This window comes from Schistocerca serialis, chromosome 1 (assembly GCF_023864345.2).
Source record: "Schistocerca serialis cubense isolate TAMUIC-IGC-003099 chromosome 1, iqSchSeri2.2, whole genome shotgun sequence".
NCBI lineage: Eukaryota > Metazoa > Arthropoda > Insecta > Orthoptera > Acrididae > Schistocerca > Schistocerca serialis.
The window spans coordinates 871,456,263-871,480,071 of NC_064638.1; the positions used below are offsets into that span (position 1 = coordinate 871,456,263).

General features: G+C 38.5%; 1 protein-coding gene across 2 annotated transcripts in view; it reads left to right on the forward strand.

The window, feature by feature from the left end:
* The window catches only part of LOC126486030 (MLX-interacting protein), a 452,104-nt gene that overhangs the window by 212,625 nt on the left and 215,670 nt on the right, over positions 1–23,809 (forward strand). For both annotated transcript variants that reach the window (XM_050108920.1, XM_050108919.1), the window contains exons 3-6: positions 2,202–2,275; positions 9,806–9,934; positions 10,861–11,026; positions 12,065–12,160. In XM_050108920.1, the coding sequence (XP_049964877.1) occupies positions 2,202–2,275; positions 9,806–9,934; positions 10,861–11,026; positions 12,065–12,160 (465 nt within the window). The remainder of the gene's footprint in view (positions 1–2,201; positions 2,276–9,805; positions 9,935–10,860; positions 11,027–12,064; positions 12,161–23,809) is intronic.

A 23,809-nucleotide genomic window follows, 5' to 3' on the forward strand; every position in this document is an offset into this window, starting at 1 on the left:
CGTATGTGCAGTTGACGGACTTTGAGCCAGGGCGTATAGTGGGCTTGCGGGAGGCCGGGTGGACGTACCGCCGAATTGCTCGACACGTGGGGCGTGAGGTCTCCACAGTACATCGATGTTGTCGCCAGTGGTCGGCGGAAGGTGCACGTGCCCGTCGACCTGGGACCGGACCGCAGCGACGCACGGATGCACGCCAAGACCGTAGGATCCTACTCAGTGCCGTAGGGGACCGCACCGCCACTTCCCAGCAAATTAGGGACACTGTTGCTCCTGGGGTATCGGCGAGGACCATTCGCAACCGTCTCCATGAAGCTGGACTACGGTCCCGCACACCGTTAGGCCGTCTTCCGCTCACGCCCCAACATCGTGCAGCCCGCCTCCAGTGGTGTCGCGACAGGCGTGAATGGAGGGACGAATGGAGACGTATCGTCTTCAGCGATGAGAGTCGCTTCTGACTTGGTGCCAATGATGGTCGTATGCGTGTCTGGCGCCGTGCAGGTGAGCGCCACAATCAGGACTGCATACGACCGAGGCACACAGGGCCAACACCCGGCATCATGGTGTGGGGAGCGATCTCCTACACTGGCCGTACACCACTGGTGATCGTCGAGGGGACACTGAATAGTGCACGGTACATCCAAACCGTCATCGAACCCATCGTTCTACCATTCCTAGACCGGCAAGGGAACTTGCTGTTCCAACAGGACAATGCACGTCCGCATGTATCCCGTGCCACCCAACGTGCTCTAGAAGGTGTAAGTCAACTACCCTGGCCAGCAAGATCTCCGGATCTGTCCCCCATTGAGCATGTTTGGGACTGGTTGAAGCGTCGTCTCACGCGGTCTGCACGTCCAGCACGAACGCTGGTCCAACTGAGGCGCCAGGTGGAAATGGCATGGAAAGCCGTTCCACAGGACTACATCCAGCATCTCTACGATCGTCTCCATGGGAGAATAGCAGCCTGCATTGCTGCGAAAGGTGGATTTACACTGTACTAGTGCCGACATTGTGCATGCTCTGTTGCCTGTGTCTATGTGCCTGTGGTTCTGTCAGTGTGATCATGTGATGTATCTGACCCCAGGAATGTGTCAATAAAGTTTCCCCTTCCTGGGACAATGAATTCACAGTGTTCTTATTTCAATTTCCAGGAGTGTATTTATCTATAGATGGCATATACGCAGTAATATTGTACTGTCCACATTTGCAGTTTCTATTTGAGATGGTGGCAGTTTTCGTAAAATATAGCGTTATAAAATTAGCCAGTAATTTTAAATGTCCTGTCTTTGTTCAACTACTGATGCATGAAAGTGATATCCTAGTGATTCATTTTAAATATAATACAAGGAGTGTTCAGTAAGTAATGCAATACATGTTTCTTTCTAAAAGCAGGTTGGTTTTATTCAGGATTCCAATACACCATATTATTCCCCACTCTTGCCTACTAAACCGTGTTTTTCAATATAAAATCTGTTCAATGCAACAGCCTTATACCATCTATTGGGGAGGCGTGTAAGCCTGCATGGTTCCACTGTAATGGTTGTTGTTGGAGCCAACATCTTGGTGCCTTTCCTTGCTGTTTATGATCTTCTGTTAAGCGTCCAGGAACTCAGCAGCAAACACCTTCAAGTATCCCAACTGGTGGATGAGTGTGTTGGCCCTATCTGCAGGGGCATCCTGTTGTGAAGTGAGGTGTTCGATTGTGATCCATCGATTGCCTCGAATAGAGTGTCCGCTCATTCCAAAATTGCAGGAGTCGCAGATGTGTGCGGCCAGTCGGCACGCAGGAGATCGAACAGGTTTGCATGACCTTGTTGTGATGATGAGATGCCTTGCCCAAACTTGCCGTGCTTTTGCCCAGTGCCAGGTCTCTGTAGACATTCTGCAAGTGCCTTTAAATACCTGCTATGTCCGGTTTTCTGCCAAAAGGAACTTGGTGACACATCTCTGCGTGGAATGCACCTCGGTTGCAGACTTCATTTTCAAGGCTACATGTACCACATCCAACAAAATATTTCACGATGTCACAAATCAAATTCTGCATTTTTTCCAACGTAAATTGGCCTAGAAAAATAAAATGTATTGCATTATTTACTGAACACCCCTATAGTTTAGACTTTAATATTTATTGATAATGTGTGTCAAATTATTTACCTCTTTTCAGCTGATTTCAGTGGGATACATCTCTCTCTGTTTGTTTTCAGTCATAAGAAAGCAGAACACACTTGTGTGTCAATTTGCATCTCCTCTTGATGTCGATACTCACAACAAACCTGAGGTATGCATATTATTTTTCAATAGTGACTAAGATGATTTGGATATTGGTGGAGTGTAAGTCTAAAATGCTGTTGATAAGGTTCATTAGGTGAACTCGCGACAGAATTTCACTTCATCAGACAACAGTTGCTCCTCATGAAATCCAGAAGCTTGTTGAAATACTAAAGAAATAACAAAAGCATTTTCTGAAATGCCCAACTGTGTCTTTAAAAAAATTACCATTTGATTAGTTGCCGTTTTGTGCTAGATTCTAATTATTACTTTTAATTAAACGTGCACAACACAGTGCACATAATTATTTAGCTTGGTTTTGAAACTATCTGTTCAGTTTTCTAAACAATGTAGTGTTTTCTCTGAAAATTTTAAACTGTCTTAGGTTATTGATCATGCAGTTATACATGCTGATACGTATGAAACATCTTAAACCTTGCTTCAGAATTATTAATTTAATGCTCTTTTTAGTCATGAATTATTGCTTGCCATTTTGTGACTGTTCCATGTCCTAGAATCCAGTGAAATGTAGTTGGTTGTTCCTGTTTCTGCTACATTTATATGTTTAAAAAAAATCGTTCTATGTACATTTGTATGTATGTGTGTACAGTGTGGGCAAGACGTCCATGTACTCCTGTAACCCCTGTTTATTATTAAATGTTGTTATGCGGGTTGGTAGCTATGTTACTTCTTATCGATTGTTGGAATACATGTTTAAAAATGTTTTTGTAGTCTCAGTTGAGTTTTAAATGGTGTGCCTTTGCAGTTATGAGCAGTCACAGTTACACTATTAAGAAGCACTTAGTGACAAGTGTATGGGTCATGAACAGCACCACACAGGGCAGTAGTGACAAGTATATGTGTCATGATGAACAGCACCACACAGGGCAGACCGTGAGAAAGATTACAGGAGCATTTTGGAACATTTAATAAGGCTCCACCACGAAAGGCATCACTTGTGGATTGGGAAGGATGTGCTTTTGCTTTTGGCAGTGTTAAAGACAGGCCACAGAGTGAAAGGAAGAAGACAAGAACAAACATGTGCTGTAGTCTCTGTCTCACTTGAACAATCTCCTACAAAGTCGAGACGTAAATGTGCTTTGGAATTTGATATACAGAGGACAACAACGTCTGCTTGGAGCCTACTTTGCACATATGGTTGCTGCAAGATGGAGCACCTGCTGACTAAGCTTTTGCAGTGCACAAATTTGTTAATGAACACTTTCCAGGACAGTGGATAGGTCATGGTTAATCAGTAACGCCAGCTCCCATGAAATGGCCACAAAGAAGTATTGACCTCACCACACCTGACAACTTGTTATGGGTAATCATTAAGGCACATGTAAAATGTATTAGCATTCGATACGAGCAGGTACAGAGACTTCTCGTCCACCCTGTATGCAAGTATGTGCATACATAGATTCCACTTCTGCTCCTAAACCAATGGATCCATTTGAACCAAGTATGGTACACAAATCACCTACTGTCTTGAAAAAAGCACTATGGGAGCAAGAAGCACCTACCTCTCATTGGGGTGGGTGTGAAAAGGAGGTGATATAGTAGAATAACAGAAGAACTTCTGGAACAGTTCAACCAAGTTTTCTATATTCATGAATCATTATTTGTATAGTTCTTCATGCAAAAATCTGTCAGGTAGTGTGCCCCTAACAGGAGTGGGGTGAGAACCACAGACATGTAAAAATATTCAGTTGAATTAGTATCAGATTCATAGTTTTCAGTGTCACTAGGCTTGTTGATGACGGTTCACACTGAGGGGTGATGGTGCAATTCCAGTGACATATCAGTGTATTTCTGTAATGCCTGAAGTAATTTCTACTCAACTTGGCACAGACATGACTTACTATGACAGTAAGACACCAGTACAATCCCCAATGTTGGGTTAAGGGCAAAAAGGCATAACTCTAGGAATACCTGGAGCAATTACAATCAAATATGGAATACATATGACTCATTATTTCTGTGGAAATAAGTGGGAGTAAGTTACCCTTCTACTATATCAGTATGAAACACAAAACTGCCTCGTACTTGCATTGTTCACTGTGTCAAGCGGATTGTGAGAATGAGTGCTGCAGGGAGCCAGTAATGTTTCAGTCCAAAGATCATGCCACGTGGTTGAGTACCAAAGATACAATTAACGTCCTCTGTGGGGTCATAAATGTAAAACAGTTGAGAATCAATCAGTTGTCACAGACAGTCCCTTTTCTTGAAATGGCAATCAGCTACTGTTGTCAATATGCCTCAAACAAAACAGAAATCTTTTGATCAGATTAAGCAGAGACACGGTAAAAAGCAAAACTATAATGAAGAAATAACAGATTATCGATCATTTCATTGACTACAGGTTATGTGGGAACGTGTCACCACAGTTTGGGCAAGTGAATATGAACATCGACACAAATGTCACTTTCAGGGAATCAGGGAATGAGCCAGCACTTCGTAAGTTGCTGAATCTGAGGGATGATGTGAACGTCATGTACAAGAAATGAGGCAACAAGCCGTCACATCATGGGCTTCTGAATCCAAGGAGCAACGTGAATGTCTCTTACAAGGAATATGGGAATGTCCCATATCATCATGGGCTGGTGAATGTAAGAGTCAGTGTTGGTACCGTCTACAACCAGTACGGGAATATGCTAGCACATCAGTGACCTAGGTCAGTCGTACTAATTTATTTCTAGATGGTTTCATTATGATCCAAGCACATATTACAGCAATCATAAAAGTTTAGTGATGGATAGAGTGAGGTTTCAGGTATGTGCCACTGCCCTGGAAAAGTCCGTCTACCACCAGTCACAATACCTTTAGAACTGTTTCTCTTTTACATGTTTGGAACTACCTCAGAATGGAAGAATCTCATTATGAATGCAAGGTGAGCGTACTCCATTGTTCAAGGTTCAGTGTTATCTCTGGATGAGCTGTCTGTGCACACGCACGTGTGTGCACGTGTGCTCGCGTGGGGGGTGGGGGGTGCGCGTGTGTTTGGACATATGCATATGGGGGTGGAGTCATGGGCCAAAGGCTGGTAGAGGATAAGAATAATGAACTAACAGAGCAGTCAGACTTACAAAGCACGCTGATGTCAAAACATGATCCCATAACCAACTCTCATAGCACTCCAGTACATGTTCCACATAACAGTCAAACCCCGTAAAGTGGTGCAGTAGTTACAGCACTGAAGAAGGATTTAATTCCTCACATGGCCATCCAGTTTTAGAATTTCCATAGTTTCTCCAAGCCTATTGAAGCAAATGCACGGATAGCTCCTTTGAAATTCCCATGACTGACTTCCTTACCCCAACCATCTACAATCCTGGCTTGTGTTCTGTGTTTAATGACCCTGCCATTATGGGATGTTAGTCACTCGCATTCCTTTTTTTCCATTAGACTGTACCTAAGTTTTTCAATTCCTCTTCCATCAGTTATCTACAAACTGGTTGATAGCAGAAGTCATATTTTGATTATATGTGAAGTAATTATCAGCCTACTGTCTCTTTTCTCATTACACTGATTTCTCTTCCTGTTGCAGATTACTGCAAATTTCCCATTTAGTCATATGATGCAGTCTCATCATAGTATCCCTGCAAACACTGATTTTTGTATTGGTGCCCTCCAGTCAGTCAGCTTATGTGCTGTAATCTAATACAGTAATACAATCTGATATATCTATGACTGTTTATCAATGGTCCCATGATGCCTCTTTCATTGCAGAATGATTGTTACATGCTTACAGATTTTCATTTTGTGAACATAGGTTTGCTGGAAGACAGTACACACAATTTTGAGAAGAATGCACAGCATATACTAGTTGATTGGATTTCCTGTTCATATGGTGTGCTTATAACTGACAACCTCACCATACACCTTATTTTGTCTTTGAGTGCACAAATGTGTATTGACTGAGCTGCAAATCTGGTGAACCAAAGGTGTTTCACAACATTTCCTCGACTCCTGGGAGTATAATTACTTGAAGAAAAGGCACCTTCATTTCTGCACTGTATTGTAGACATAATTCATGGATCATCTGTGGAATTATGTTACAAAAGGAGACATTAAGTCAGAATAAATCACACTATATTGACACTACACAAGTATGAGGCAGGAAGAAGTATAATGACACACAGTGCTGATATGAGTGCAGTGTAATGTGCCATGTTTAATGAATTGTGATTTGTGCATATCACATAATTTTGGTGTGTGAGCCATCTTTTTGTAGATTCCAGTACCTAATATTACTAAAGGGAATGCTGTTGCTCACAGTGCATTTTTGAACACATGGCTTGTAAATATCTTAAATTTTTAGTTGGTTTATGTCTGTCCCTTTGTGGTTTTGCTTTTGGTATCCATTTTCTAACTGAAAAACATTGTAAATTACTGTAACCGTCAGTGTACTGGACCCAGTGCCAGATCTGCATCAAGCAATGTTGACTGGAGTCTGGCAGCTGTCACTTGAGGAGATTCTTAGTGAAGCCAAACATCTGCCCACCTCATCTCAGCGGCTGTATACCATTCTTCTTCTCAGTTGTTTTGTGGCGCAGTCTGCTGTGTGTGCAGAAGATGTGCTTGTGTTTTTTTGGTGTTGTATTTAGTTTTAACATAGGTTCAAAAGTGGTGTAAAACCTAATAATTTTACATAAATAGTGACATTTTACATATCAAAATGGTATTATTCTGGATACCTTGTGTGCTTTAACATCAGTTTGGTTTGAATGCCTTTAAATGTCAGTAGGTGCATGTATTTTTCTCCTTCCTTTATTTAATTAAATTTTGCAATATTGCTTTGTCCATACCTAACCTTTTGTCAAGTGCTCTTTGGCATCATTTTAAAATTACTTTCTGCTTAAGTTTATATCACTTTAAGAGAATACGTACTACTCCTCCTCCACCACCTCCAACAACAACAACAACAACAACAACAACTACTACTACTACTACTACTACTACTATTACTAGACTCCACTGATGCATAAAAGCTTCTATGCCATTCTTGCACATTTTTTAATATCATTAGCCAATTTTCCATTAGATTGTTGTCTCAGTCTTTCCCCTTCTCTTGGCATTGGACACAGGCATCCTAGCTCCATCTGCTACCTACCAACCATTCACCTTGGCTATGTAAGTCCTTCCCATCTCCTTATCTTTTTCATTACGTCTTCTGCACCAGTCTGTTCCTTAATCCCTTTGTTTGTTTTCTTATTTCTCCCAGCTCTTCTCTAGTATCTCTCCATTGCTTGCTAGAAAGCCCTCAGTTTTTGAAGAGTTATCACATTAGATGTCCATGACTTAATGCCATAATGCCCCCCCCCCCCCCCCCATACTCTTATGGGTTTTCATAGTGAATCTTACTGAATTTTTGTTCTGTATTCTAAAATGCTTTGGAAGACATTTCAAAATAGTCTTATTTATTACTGCACATTTTGTCATAATTCTGATATTGTGTGTTTGAAGCTCTTGTCTTCAATTTTTTTGCTGCCTTGTTCCATTGGAAATTTTCTTCCTTACTTCTCTTTGTATCTGCAACCTATTTTACTGCTTATTTTAACGCAACATTTAAAAGAAGTGATCCACTTTTCTTTGTCTCTGCAATCTTTATCTTCTGAAATACTGAACTAGTCATGTAATTTAATGTGATATACTTCTGAATTCTTAAATAAGTTCTTAAAATTATGTTTCTGATTTCCTGCTTGATGAGTGCATTTTTTTCAAAATTTGTACGTCTTTTTAATCTGCATGATATGTGCCTATGATCACTTACAGTTAATTCGTCTTCCAACCTGTCTTTGGAGCCTAAAGGCTTGCTGTTTATTATCCCAAAATAAATTTTACTCCAGGTAATTGTGTTATCAAGGTAAACGTAAATTCTCCGAAGGCAAACTAATGTTAGCAAGAAACAAACACAGAAATAGTTGGGTGTGCACCTTACAGTGAAGCCTGAGTTTCCTCTGTCTGCTATTCCCAGTTTTCTTTTACCTGGACTAAAGCATCCATGTCTTGCACCTTGAATGTGCCAGTAGGGGAACTAACAAACCTTCCCATGTTACACTTACCTGGCACTCAGCTCAGAACTGGTATTAACACAACCAGTTCGGATGCTGATCATGTCACCAGAGACCTCATGCCAGTGTGGTCATTCAGTGTCTCCCATACTTTGTGTCTTTCATAAGGCATTGAGTCAACAGGAAAGCAGCTGCTGTTACATTGACTAGAATGCAAGCAATCCACCATGATTGTTACCATATGAGTGCTAATGACTGCATGGTATGAATGTCTGAATCGGACACTAAAACCTGCCTTAATTCATTTCCTTAATTCTCACTTGGCTGTGCTTAAAGGCTGCCCTCCCAGTTCATAGCAAAGTCATCTTTTGCAGCTAAAAAGAGAGGAAATTTACAATAAAATCAAGTTTTCGTTCACATGCTCATTAAAATGTTTGTCATAAAAAGATAGTGAATTCTGTAATATGTTGTGAAATAAATTTACGTCAGTTTGTTAACATTTCTCTTCCTCTTCCTGTGTCTTTCATGTTTCCTATGTGTTGACTATAAGATTTTCAACTATTAAAATGGTCTTTGTAGAACTTGGGCAATGAAAACTGATCTGTTTTAATTTTGTTTGTTAATAAAATGCATTGAAATACTTGGCAGTGTTAGTATGTACAATGTTGTATCACAAGCCAGGACAAAATACATAATGTAACTGTTAGAATGTAACTGATATTAATTGTTTAAACAATGGAAAATCCAGGGTACAATAATGCAATATTATGAAAAGGATATGCTAGTACTCGCCATATACCGGAGATGCTGAGTTGCAGATAGGCACAACAAAAAGACTGTCAAATAAGTAAGCCTTGCACAAAAAAGGCTTTCATTGGAATTAGGCAACATAGACTGCAGTCTGGCATCGACAGCGAGAAATTCTGGTCATATGTGTGTGAGTTACATTTGCATGAGTGATTGGCCAAAGGCTTACATGTTTTATAGTCTTTTTGTTGTGTCTATCTGCGACAGCATCTCCTCTATACGGTGAGTAGTAATCTGTTCTTTTCATAATGACATTAATTGTTTGTCTTGCCTTCTTTTCAGTTTCTCGTATGATTGCCTGTTTAGTGTCCATACTATGATTGTAATTAATATCTTTAGTTTGATTTCATTCATATGTTGCTACAAATTAGACCGCACACAAAACTGCTGAATTTTCAGTCGAGTGCATATTAAAATTATGAAAATCAGAGGTTGAAATACTTTGCCGCAACAAACTGCTCTTTTTTCCCAGTCCATACAAACATATTACGTTCTCTTCACTTTCTCATACAATAAGTTATTTGAAACATCTCAGTCCAACATTTTGATATAAAATATAGGTATAGAAAACAATGTAGCATATTTTCATTAACTGTACTTTTCCATGTATCTGTTATTCTAATATCACATTCAACTGTTTCTGCTTTGCAGTACATTAACTAACATTATTGAACCAGTTACATAATCTCACAGTCAAAATATACTGATTTTTTTTTAAGGCAGTGGTTTTGGAGGGGAAATACTGGAAGCGTAAACTTGCAGCTGTAACAGCAGAGTACAAGAAATGGAGGATGTTCTACAGAAACAGGTTGGCTGGCTGGTCATCGAAAGATGGAAACAATGAGGTGGTTAGTGGAAGTTTACTTTGTATAGTATAATGTAATTGAAACTTATAAATATTTAATCTCTCAATTAATTTGCTCTGTGTTTGAATGAGTGGGATTAAATTCGTTTTGATAAATCCTTTATTCTTAGAAATTTATGAGGTACAAGTCTGACAATGGAAACTCCAGGTTGGAATATCAACAATGTAGGAAAAGACAGATTGCTACTTACCGTAAAGAAGGCATGTCAGGTCGCAGACAGGCACAGTTAAAGACACACTCACATATAGTTTTTGGCGACAGCCTTTGACAGTAACACACCCACGCACGCACGCATGCACGCACGCACGCGCACACACACACACACACACACACACACACACACACAGGGATGCTGGAGTTGGCACTCATACATGCATGAGGTGAGGTGTGTGTGTGTGTGTGTGTGTGTGTGTGTGTGTGTGTGTGTGTTTTTACTGATGAAGGCTGTGGCCTAAAGCTGTATGTGTCTTGTAATTGTGCTTGTCTGCAACTTCACAAGTCTTCTTTACAGTAAGTAGCAATCTGTCTTTTTCCTACATTATTGAAGTAAAAGTGTTGAAGATAGTGATTTTACAAACATCTGCTAAAGTATCACGGACACCTCGGAGGTTGAGGCGGTGTGTGTGTGTGTGTGTGTGTGTGTGTGTGTGTCACTACCTCCATTTATTCACTTTCAGTTTCCTACATCTACCTATTCACCTATTCATCACATTAGCTTTCATTAGAGGAGGGGAGCATAATCATTCAGGAATTTATTTTAAAATGCTGCGTGATGTCAAACGTTTGTTGAATCATAAGTATGTTTTGTTTATTGCAGATGGAAATTGTTCTATAAAATTTGCACAATACTCATTTTTTCTCTCTGTTGGAAAAAAAGAAGGAAGCCTTAATTGTTTCTCATTTTGTAGTTGTCAGAGGCAGATATCTTTGATTGGCAGCCGCACAGCAATGACAGTATGCATTCTGTGGGCTCCATGATGGTGGATGAAGACTACATGGAATTTATGAGTGATACATTGTTCACCACCATTTCTGCAAATCAGCCATATGCCTTTCCAGACCAACGTGAAATTGGTGTGTATCATATCATAGATTTACTTATGAAAAGATTTTACTTTAAACTGCATGAGACCAGAGTGTAACATAACTTTCATTATATCCAGGATATTTTGATTTTTAAATTTGTTGATACCATCTGCACAGTTAAAATTTCCGTGTATTAAACTCAGTGTTTTCAATCAAGTCTATATAGATATCATACATAGCTATTGTTTCCTTTGTTGTTACCTAAAATTTGCCATGTGATTTTGTTATTTAAAAAAAGTTTAAAGCATTAAGCTGAATTTCAGTAAGTGATATTGTCAAGGATTTTGCGAATATCAAAGCTCAAAAGTAGATGTGTTATTTTTAAAATGGGGTGACCATATTCTTTGGTATTGTATGTGTGATAGTAAATGAAGATTCTACAAAATGTGCTTTTGTGTAAGTCATAGAACAAAATTAATATCTTAATAAAATTTTAATACCAATGCTGCATTAACTAGTTAGTCCACCTTCAGTATCAGCTGGAGGTGCCACGCTAGTGCTCACACCCCAGGCGATGGGTAGACTTTGACTGTTTCTAACTGGAACTCACATATTTTATGATGAAAGATTTAAGTTTGGTCCTGGTGTGCCTCTAAGTTTCAATGTGTAATGTGAGTCATTTTAATGCGTGAGATGGGTCTATTGCATCAATTCACGCTCTCTAGAGAGCTTAAGTATCAACAAAGGCATAGGAAATTGTGAATTTAAACATTTCGTTAGTTGATAATGCTATGCATATTACTTAAGTATTTGTAAGATTATCTATTGATTTATATTTATTTTCTAGGAGAAGATTAGGAACATAGAAATGTAAGACAATGATCAAAAGATAGATGATGATGATGATGACGAATGTGAATAAGTTACCTTAGTGTTGTATTTTTCCATGAATGAAGAAACTTTTACTAAAAAATTATTTTTCTTTCATAAAGTGCTGTTCAGATACCGTGTTTAATAAACCACTCAATTAATGACTTAACATGCTGTGGATTACTGTATGTTAATGTGTGTGCGTGCGTCTTACAGCACGTGGAGCTGGTCTTGCAGACTTCATTCAGCCGAGCTTGGTGCAGCTTCAGCCAAATCTGGATGACTTCATGGACACATTTGAGCCTCTTCAAGGTTGCATTTTCTTTCTTTAAATTTGTTTCTACTGTTTTTGTTGAAATTTATTTACCAGGAAGTGTATTATACAATAACTTAATAGAAAACCCCTGTCAAAATATATGCTGTTGTACGAATAATGCACCACAGCTTACATCACACGGAAAATGACTTTTGGAAGATATATGCAAGACATATTTATAAATCTGAAACATTATGTTATCAGGGTACTCCTTTTTACATGAAATTCATTGAGATTATGTCATTGGCTCTTTTAAACTGTTTTACTGGGCAGTCCATGTAGATTAGATTAGATTTACTTTCATTCCAATTGATCGGTAGTGAGGAGGTCCTCCAGGATGTAGAACATGTCAGAAAGACAATAATACCTGACAAATATTTACAACTAAAACAAATAAGCTAATTTACCTTCCACAGTTCCCAAGTGGAATGATCGTCCCTCTTTTTATTTTTCTATGTGAAAGGATCATTTTACAACACTCATTTACTAAGATTGCATTAATGCACTGAATTTAAAATTTAAAAAACATGTTTTTATTCATTTATAAGGTAATAAACATATAATAGAACTACTACAATACTTATTTGGAGTAGAAGAAGTTGGCCATCAGTAAATCCTTTAGGCTTCCGTTAAACTGAATTTCATTGGTCGTTAAGCTTTTTATGGTTGCTGGCAAGTTATGAAAATGTATGTTCCTGAATAATGCACACCTTTTTGTACAAGAGTAAATGACTTTAAATCGTTGTGAAGATTGTTCTTATTTCTAGTACTGATTCCATGAACTGAGCTGTTTGTTTGAAAAAGTGGTATATTTTTAAGGACAAATTTCATTAAGGAATAAATATATTGGGAAGCAGTAGTTACTATCCCTAGTTCCCTAAACAGGTCTCTGCAGGATGTTCTTCAGTTCACACCATATATAACTCTTATTGTGTGTTTTTGTGCCCAGAAAACTTTAGCTTGGCTTGATGAATTACCCACAAAAAAATCCTATATGACGTTATGAAGTGAAAGTAAGCATAGTATGTCAGCTTTTTCATTTTTATATCCCTTGTGTCTGACAGAATTTGCATTGCAAATAGATATTTGTTTAGATGCATCAACAGTTTTGTGGTGTGCTCCTCCTAGTTGAATTTATTATCAAGCGGTAACCTGTAATCCCAATAATTTGATGCTGTCCACTTCTTCTATCTGCTTTTCATCATATGTTAGGCATATACTCTTACAAGTTCTGAACTGCATGTAGTGTGTTTTTTCAAAGTTTAGTGACAATGAATTGGCTATGAACCAGTGATTAATCTCCACAAGTATTTTATTAGCCGATCTTTCTAAGACTACACTTGATTTGCTATTACTTGAAATGTTTGTATCATCGGCAAACAAAACAAATTTAGCATCTGGTAGTGTTACTTATGAAAGGTCATTGATATACACAAGAAAAAGTAAGGGCCCTAAGATGGAACTTTGTGGAACCCACATGTAATTAGTTCCCAGTTGGATGATGCCTGATAGCTTAATACATGTCCCTTTCCTAATAACACCCTTTGTTTCCTGCCAGAGGTATAATAGTTGAACCATTTTGCAGCATTTCCTGTTACACCATAATATTCTAATTTACGTAAAAGGATATTGTGATTCACACAGTCAAATGCCTTTGATAGGTCATGAAATATACCAGTTGCCTGCAATTTTTTGTCTAATGAATTAGTACATTTTCACTGTAAGTGTAGATAGCCTTCTCAGTATGAGAACCCTTTAGAAATCTGAACTGCGACTTTGACAGTATGTTATTTGTGATAAGATGGTTATAAAGCCGATTCTACATTACCTTCTCTAAAATTTGGAAAATGCTGGCAAAGGTGAAATTGGATGGAAATTTGATGCTATTTCTTTATCTCCCCTCTTAAACAGTGGCTTAACTTCAGTATATTTCAGCCATTCAGGAAAAATTCCACTGATAAATGACTGGTTAGACAGATCGCTTAATAGATTACTTAACTCAAGAATCACATTCTTTAATTAACTTTCTTGATATTTCATCATACCCACAAGATGTTTTTGATTTTAAAGATTTTACGATGGGCATCACATCTGCTAGGGTAGTGAGGGTCAAATTCATATTATGGAAGTTACTTGAAATGTCTGGTCTGAGGTATCCCATGGCGGCATCTACAGAACCTGACAACCGCATCTTTTCGGTAACAGTTATAAAATGTGTGTTAAAAAGTTCTGCAACACTATACACATCTGTCACCCATGTATCATTTACTCTTAATGCAATTGGGCCCCTCTTCATGTCTGGTTCGATCAGTCTCCTCCTTCACTATATCCCATATTGTCTTTATTTTGTTATCTGATATGACTATCTTTTCCTTGTAATATATTTGCTTTATATTTTGCAGTATTTATTGTAATGTGCTATAGTATCAACATCAGCACTGTTTCGGATTGACATTTTTCTTTTTGTTTTACAAGATACCTCTGCTCCTTGAGTAATCCATGGCTTCTTTGTAGACTTTGCTCTAACCTTGGTTAGTTTTGGGGGAAAATGTACATACATTAATCCTTGTCCCATAGATCATGAATACGACATTTCATAATGATATGTAATATATCAGTTTACCATAAGTTTCTTTACACTAAATATTTTTTTTTTATGTTACTACTTCATATCTAAGAAGTCATCTATTGAGTAGGAGTTGTCATTCAGAAATTTGCTTTTAAATGTTGGTTGGCTATCTGTCAGACTTTTAATACTATTTGGAAAATTACCAAAGATTTTTGTGGAAACATAATTCACCCCTTTCTGTGCCAAAGTGAGATTTAATCCAGAATAGTGAATATCATCCTTTCTTGTAGTGTTATAGCTATGCACTTTGCTGTTATCTTTGAACTGTGATGGGTTATTAATGACAAATCTCATATGTGAATATATGTATTGCAGAGGTACTGTGAATATCTCAAATTCTTTAAATAAATGTTTGCAAGGTAATCTTGGGTGGGCTCCAGCTATTATTCTGATTACACGCTTTTGTGCAGTGAATACTTTCTCTCTTAATGACGAATTGCCCCAAAATATATGCCATTCGAAAGCAGTGAATGAAAATAGGCATAGTAGGCTAATTTACTGATACGTTTATCACCAAAATATGCAATAACCCTAATAGCATAAATAGCTGAACCTAACCATTTCAGCAGATCATCGATGTGTTTCTTCCAATTCAATTCCTCACACCCAGAAATTTTGAATATTCTTCGTTAGCAACAGACTTCTGTTCATAGTCTGTATTTATCAATGGTTTTATGCCATTTACTGTACATAATTGTATAAACTGTGTTTTCTCAAAATTTGGTGAGAATCCATTTGCAGAGAACCACGTAATAATTTTCTGATAGTCATTATTTGCAATTTCCTCAGCTGATTCTAGCTTTTTGGGTGTGATTACTATACTTGTATCATCAGCAAACAGAACTAGCTTTGCATCTTCATGAACATAGAGTGGCAAGTTGTTAATATATATTAAGAACAATAAGGGACCCAAGACTGAACCCTGTGGGACACCATTGTTGATACCTCCCCAGTTAGAGGACTCTGCTGGTTTTTGCAGACTATCTGTACTGTTAATTTCAATCTTCTGCATTCTTCCAGTTAAGTATGAATTAAACCATTTGTGCACTGTCACATTCATACCACATTACTAAGCTTATCTAGAAGAATTTCATAATTCACACAATTAAAAGCCTTTGAGAGATCACAAAATATCCCAATGGATGATGTTTGGTTATTCAGTACATTTAATCTTTGATAATTGAAAACATATATAGCATTTCCTGTTGAAAAGCCTTTCTGGAAACCAAATTGACATTTTGTTAGTACTTCATTTTTAAAAATATGTGATGCTACTCTCGGATACATTACTTTTTCAGGAATTTTGGATAAAGCAGTCAGACGTGAGTTTGGGCGGTAGTTGGTAGCATCAGATCAATCCCCTTTTTCATGCAATGGTTTATCAATAGCGTATTTCAGTCTATCTGGAAAAATGCCCTGTTTCAGTGAGCTACTACATACGTGGCTGAGAATCCTACTTATTTGTTGGGAACAAGCTTTTAGTGCTCTGTTGTAAATGCCATCAATTCCATATGAGCTGTTACTTTTGAGTGATTTTATTATTTTCCCAATTTCAGTAGGAGAGGCGGGTTGAATTTCAATTTTATCAAATTGCATAGGTACTGCCTCTTCCATATACTGCCGTGCATTTTCTAATGAATAGCTAGGTTTTATTTCCTCCACAACACTTAAAAGTGATTATTAAAATGTTCCTGTGCTCTCAGTTGCCCTATTTCCCTTTTAACAATATTCCAAATTATTTTAATTTTACTATCAGATCTGCTAATCTGAGACATAATGCACTTACTTCTGGACTTTTTAATAACTTTTCTTAATACAGTGCAGTAGTTTTTATAGTGTTTCACTGTTTCTGGATCATTATTCCTCCTAACTATAAGATAAATTTCCCTTTTATGATCACAGGATATTTTTATCCCTTTAGTAAGCCATGGCTTTTTACATGGTTTCTAACAATTATATTTCACTGTTTTCGGAGGGAAACTGTTTTCAAATATACTCACAAAGGTATCATGAAATAGGTTAAATTTTAAATTAGCATCATGTTCCCTGTACACCTCATCCCAGTCTGTTTCAAGCTATCCCTAAAATTTTGAATTGTTAAATTGTTAATCGAACACTCTATGTTGGAGGACTGTTTTCCATTACTGTATGGAGCTATATCATATACTGTAACTAGCAGTGCATCATGATCAGACACACCATTCTTAACAGGAAAAGTTTTTATTTGATTAAATTTATCTTGGTCTATGGAAACATTATCAGTGTGCTGCTTTCCTGTACCACCCGTGTAGGAAAGTCAATAACTGATGCCAGGTTGAAAGAACAAAGTAATACTTCAAAGTCAAGCTTTCTATCGGACTCTTTCAGAAAATCTACTTTGAAATCCCCACAAACAATAATTTGCTTTCCTCTGTCTGACAAATAGCACAAAAAAGAATCCAAGATTTTCAAAAATAGTTGAAAATTTCCCAATGGGGATCTATCCATGGCTACAATTATAAAAGTGCCATTATTTAGTTTAAGCTCACATGCACATGCTTCTATATATTGCTCTATGCAAAATTTTTTAGTTTCCAAATTTTTCACTCTGTGACATTTTAACATGTATGGCAACTCCTCTCTGCGTAGTGTCTGCTTACATGTGCTGCAAGCTTATATCCACCTACATTTATCATTTTCATACCTGTGACTATATGATGGTGAGACAGGCATAGTACATCTATTCCATCATCAGTTTCTAAATTTTCTAAAAAAACAAGAAGCTCATCTACTTCATTTTTTAATCCCCCTGGTATTCTGATGCAGTATATTAACATTATTTTTACTGTGCCTTTATATGAATCTTGTGACATACTAACATTATTTTTTACTGTACTGTTATGAGAATCTTGTGATATTTTCACATCTCTAGTACCTGTCTGCCTAAACTTCTTATTAAGCTTAATTTCAATCAGTGTAGGATGATAGGACACTGATCTTAGCCTAAAAAAGTACTCCCATGAGTTTCAGTGCACACCTTAAAGATTTTGCTATCATTCCGGCCAGTTTATGCTTCCTTTTCCTTTTGAGATGCAGGGCATGTCTCGCAAAGTCCAATCTACCAACTCCATCAACAGGAACCAAACCTACGCCTGACAAAGTAGCCACCCGAAACAGCTGATCTAGCTCCATATTGACCCTCCTGACAAAGCTGTTCAATTCGGGCCGATCATACCACATGAAAGCAGGAACCAAGCCAACATTTGTATGGTTCATTGCTGATGCTATTTTTACCAGATCACACTCAATATTGTAGCCCTGATCCCTATCAATACTGTTGCCCACTCCACCCACTACCACAACACGCTCCTGCTTTGTAAAACTCTTACACGAGGATTCTACATCCTCTATCACTTGGCTAAGATGTGCATTGGGCTTGAAAATACCTGTAACCTCTCATTTTTCCTGCAAGATCTGGCCCACACCTGTTCCATGGCTACTACCTAACAACAGAACTTTCCTCCTACTTTCTACTTTTTTTTGCAACTGTTGGTTTTCTAGTGAAAGTCTGTTGAGTGATGACTACACTTACATCTACTTCAGCTTCTTCCTTAGTTGACTGAGGTAGCAAGGCAAATATGTTGTTTGTGCCAATGATGAAACTGTGAGACACTGTTCTCTTTCTGTGTACCCTGTTCCTGGCTACCACTTCTCACCTGTCTTCACCCTCCTCCCCCCCCCTTAACCTCATCAGTTCCTCCCTAGCAATATCCAGTTCATCCTGAAGGGCTCTAATCTTCCCTTCCTGTTCTGTTATTTTCCTATCCCTTGAACATAATCTGCAATACTCTGGAAGAGACCCATTTACTTCTCCAATTCCCATGCCACTACATTCACCTCAATGTAACCATCTGCCACAACTGCTGCTGCACAGAACCCCAGAACTGACTTTCCTATGGCAGCTCAAACACTTCTCACTCACCATATAACGGAGATGGTGAGCCGCGATAGGCACAACAAAAAGATTCAAACAATTCTAGCTCTCAGCCATTAAGGCCTTTGTCAGCAACACACACACACACACACACACACACACACACACACACGCAACTTGCACACATGTCTGCAGTCTCAGACAACTGAAACCACACTGTGAGTAGCAGCACCAGTGCATAATGGTAGTGGCAACTGGGTGGGGGTAAGGAGGAGGCTGGGTCAGGGAGGGGGAGGGATAGTATGGTGGGGGTGGCAGACAGTGAAGTGCTGCAAGGGCAGGAGAGATAGTGGAAAGTGGGGGGTGGGATAAGTAGTGGAAAGGAGAGAAATAAAAAGACATTAGAAGACTGGGTGTGGCAGTGAAATGACAATTGTGTAGTGCAGGAATGGGAACAGGGAGGGAGCTGGATGGGTGAGGACAGTGACTAACGAAGGTTGAGGCCAGGATGGTTACGGGAACGTAGGATGTATTGCAGGGAAAGTTCCCACCTGCGCAATTCAGAAAGCTGGTGTTGGTGGGAAGGACCCATATGGCACAGGCTGTGAAGCAGTCATTGAGATGGGGGTATCATGTTTGGCAACGTGTTCAGCAACAGTGTGGGCCACTTGTTTTTTGGCCACAGTTTGTCGATAGCCATTCATGCGGACAGCCAGCTTGTTGGTTGTTGTACCTACATAAAATGCAGCACAGTGGTTGCAGCTTAGCTTGTAAATCACATGACTGGTTTCACAGTTAGCCTTGCCTTTGATGGGATAGGTGATGTTAGTGACCGGACTGGAGTAGGTGGTGGTAGGAGGATGTATGGGACAGGTCTTGCATCTAGGTCTATTACAGGGGTATGAACCATGAGGTAAAGTATTGGGAGCAGGGGTTGTGGAAGGATGGACGAGTATATTGTGTAGGTTCGGTGGACGGCGGAGTACCACTGTAGGAGGGGTGGGAAGGATAGTGGGCAGGACATTTCTGATTTCAGGGCATAATGAGAGGTAATCGAAACCCTGGCAGAGAATGTAATTCAGTTCCTCCAGTCCAGGATGGTACTAAGTTATGCTTCGCGTTCATGTTGTTTACAATATTATTAAAAAATTTATCTAGGCAATAACAGTAATATACTATTAACTACAGATCACAAGAGTCACTAAAGTTATGTGGAACAGTAATATGTGTATACTATTATACATATAGTAATGTACTGCAGCTAAACTAACATTAAAAATCAAAACTTTTATACCCAACAAATTAGGCTTAAGATTGTGTATGCGTGATATGTACTTAAAGTGTTTTGAAAGGAAATAAAGGAAGGAACTTAAAACCTTTAATTCCTCGATTAGATATGGCACTACTAAATGTATGTATAATGAAAATAACCTTAATACTTAAAGAAATGTCTTAAATTCGTATGTAGACCTATGTCCAAAGTACACGGAAACCAGCCCTTAGGTGTTTCTTTTCTTTTCTCCTTTTTTTTTTTTTTTTTTTTTTTTTTTTTTTTTTTTTTTTTTTTTTTTTTTAAATACATAAAAAACCCTAAATAGATAATGTAAAACAGAATCTAATTAACTTCGTTATGGTGTAATATTAACTTCATTGACAGTTATGGTAGAATTAATTACCAATCCTCACGAGCTTAATATTCAAGCTTGTGCGATCTGCACTAGTGCTGCCAACAGTGTTCAAATAAGGTAAGCACTTTATTAGCAAAAGTTTTATATTTTTCCTTCATGCCATGAGCACTGTAAACATCACTCTAGTGAATGTCTCTGAAGAGTGTCCTAAAATAATCAATTTTTGTCTTATTGATTACCCTCTTTAGTTCAGATTTAAGAGATTTTATATCCTGTTCAGTATTAACATTTAACAGAAGGAACTGCATGTCATGGTCTGAGAGGCCATGGACTATTTGTTTTGTAATATAATTTTGTTCTTTGGACTTTTCTATAAAAATATTATCAATGGCTGTTTGTGAGCAATTGGCTACCATAGTTGGGAACTTTACAGTGGGAATTAAGTTGAATGATAGTGTTACTAACTCAGATAAGTTCTTATTGGGAGAGTCTTTAAGGAAATCTACATTGAAGTCACCAGCAACCACTATTTCTTTGTTTTTGGTTGTTAAATGGGCCAGTACAGTTTCAAGGTTGTTTATGAACGGATTAAAGTTACCTGCAGGTGCTCGATACATACTTAATATTATGAATGATTTTTTTGTGAAATTCTGCTGTTGCACATGCTTCCGTATGCTGTTCTAGGCAAAATTTATGAATGTCTATTTTCTTAAATTTATGACAGTTCCTGATGAATGTGGCAACTCCTCCTTTCTCCATTTCTGTTCTACAAAAGTGAGATGCTAACCTAAATCTTGTAACGTTTAAAAGTTCTGTACCAGTGGTCACATGATGTTCAGAGGGGCAGAGTATGTCAGCTGGGTTTGAGGTCTCTAATTCATCTATGCAGATAATTAGTTCATTAATTTTATTTCTCAGGCCTTGAATATTTTGATGCAATAAAGACAGTTGACATTTCACATTGGCAGAGTTAAAATTGAGTTGAAATTTCTGTAGATTGTTGAAAATTCTTGACCAACAGCTGGTTATTCTGATGTAATAAGCTAGAATTATGTTTTCTGGTTTCTTTCTCAAACTGGAGGTTTGTCCCAATCCTAACCTCTCTTAAAACTTGGGTTTCTTTCTGTCCTTCCCAACCTAAAAAAAGTGTTTTGTCTGAACCCTACAACCACTGGCATTTTATCACTCATGACAGTGCCTCCCCCATTTAACTTTCCTGCTTTTTTCCCAGCCAGTTTACCCTTCCCTTTCCTGTTGAGGTGAAGGCCATGCCAAGTATAATCCCACCTATTGAGAGAATCAACAGGAACCACACCAATGTGTGATCTTGCACCCGACATAAGCAGCCGTTCCAACTCCAAATTAACTCTCCTGATAGAAGAGTTCAAATGAGGTCACTCATGGCGCCCAAGAACATATACAAACTCAACACTAGCATGCTTCGATGGTGATGCAATCTTTGCCAGGTCAAACTCTATATTGTCTCTGTCAATACTATTATCTGCCCACACACTATAACCACAGTGTCTTTCTTAGTGAAATCTTTGCAAATTGATCCTAAATCCTCTGTCACCTGCTCCAGACCAGCACTGGGTTTAAAAAAATTGGTGACCTGGTATTCTGATCCTAGTTCATCCTGCAAAAGTTGGCCAATGCATCTTCCTTGGGAACTACTTAACAACAACACTTTCTATCTCTTTCCTGATTTCCCTGCATTCTTATTTTTCAATTTTCTGCTGAAAGTTTGTTGTGCCCTGTCAACACCTGCAACTGCTTTAGGGTCACCAGCTTCTAAGTGAAACAACAGGTCAAATCTATTTTCCACATTCATCACGAAGCTGTCAGACAAAGTTCTAGGCCTGTTCCTCCAGTTGCCTGTTGCCACTTCCCACCTCTCTTTACCCTTCTCCCTCCTTAACCTGTCAAGATCTCCCCTGGCCTTGTCTAACTCAGCCTGAAGGGCGGTAGTTTTCCCCCTTGTGTTCTAATATCTTCCTATCTCTACTACTACACATCCTACAAAACCACTGATAAGTCTCATTTACTTCTGCTACTCCCACGCCACTACAGCCACCCACATGGAAAATCTACAGCACCCGTCACACCAATGCTCTGACCTAACAATTCTGTGGCAAGTCAAGCACTTTTCACTCATGATAAACGTTATTGTTGTTGTTGTTGTTGTTGTTGTGGTCTTCAGTCCTGAGACTGGTTTGATGCAGCTCTCCATGCTACTCTATCCTGTGCAAGCTTTTTCATCTCCCAGTACCTACTGCAACCTACATCCTTCTGAATCTGCTTGATGTATTCATCTCTTGGTCTCTCTCTACAATTTTTACCCTCCACGCTGCCCTCCAGTACTAAATTGGTGATCCCTTTGTACCGGGACTTTGAATTTCGCCGCGCTACACTCGTTCCCTCAGATAAAAATTATACTGGCGCAGCAGTATGAGCGCTCGACGGCAGAGAAAATACTAAAATTGTAACTTTTTTTGTTTTTCTATTCGTTTCTTTTTTGTCTCTCGAGAGCGGAAGCTTAAGGCAGACGTGATCTGATGAAGACGTAAAAAACTTATTAGCTAGTCTTGATCTGATTTTAATGTGTAGACATATTGTGGAAGTTATGAAATTCGGAGGATGGAAGTAGCAAAGTAAATTAAATTGCATTCAGTATCAAGATGATTTTCATTTGGATACATTAGAAATTCCTGGACAATGAAACTTATTGCAAAATTTTGGAGCAGACTTTTCACGCAGAAATGAAGGAGATTTTTGAAGACCAGGACACCGCACGAAAGAAGACTTGTTAACCTGGTAAAGGATGAACTCTTATCTACGCCATTTCCCCCTGTCAGTTACATTTTGTTATTCTCTGTTCTTTTTCAATAATTTTTGTAGTGGAAATTGGTTTAACTTTTGCTCAAAAACGCCACAAGGACCACCCCAACAATAGCTTTTCCGAATCACGAAGTCCGATAGCTTTTCTGTAATACTAAGTCCGATTTGCTTTTCATTCTTTCCCTTTTTCACGGTCATTTACAATTTTAAAACTCCCTTTTTATTCACCATTTCCTTCCCACCATTTTCAACCTTTTCTTTCTTTCTCTTTTTCTTTTTTATTAACCACTGCAACTAACCTGTCAAGATCTCCCCTGGCTTTGTCTAACTCAGCCTGAAGGGCGGCAGTTTTCCCCTCGTGTTTTAATATCTTCCTATCTCTACTACTACATATCCTACAAAACCATTGATGAGTCTCATTTACTTCTGCTACTCCCACGCCACTACAGCCACCCACATGGAAAATCTACAGCACCCGTACACCAAAGCTCTGACCTAACAGTTCTGTGGCAAGTCAAGCACTTTTCACTCATGATAAACGTTGTTGTTGTTGTTGTTGTTGTTGTTGTGGTCTTCAGTCCTGAGACTGGTTTGATGCAGCTCTCCATGCTACTCTATCCTGTGCAAGCTTCTTCAT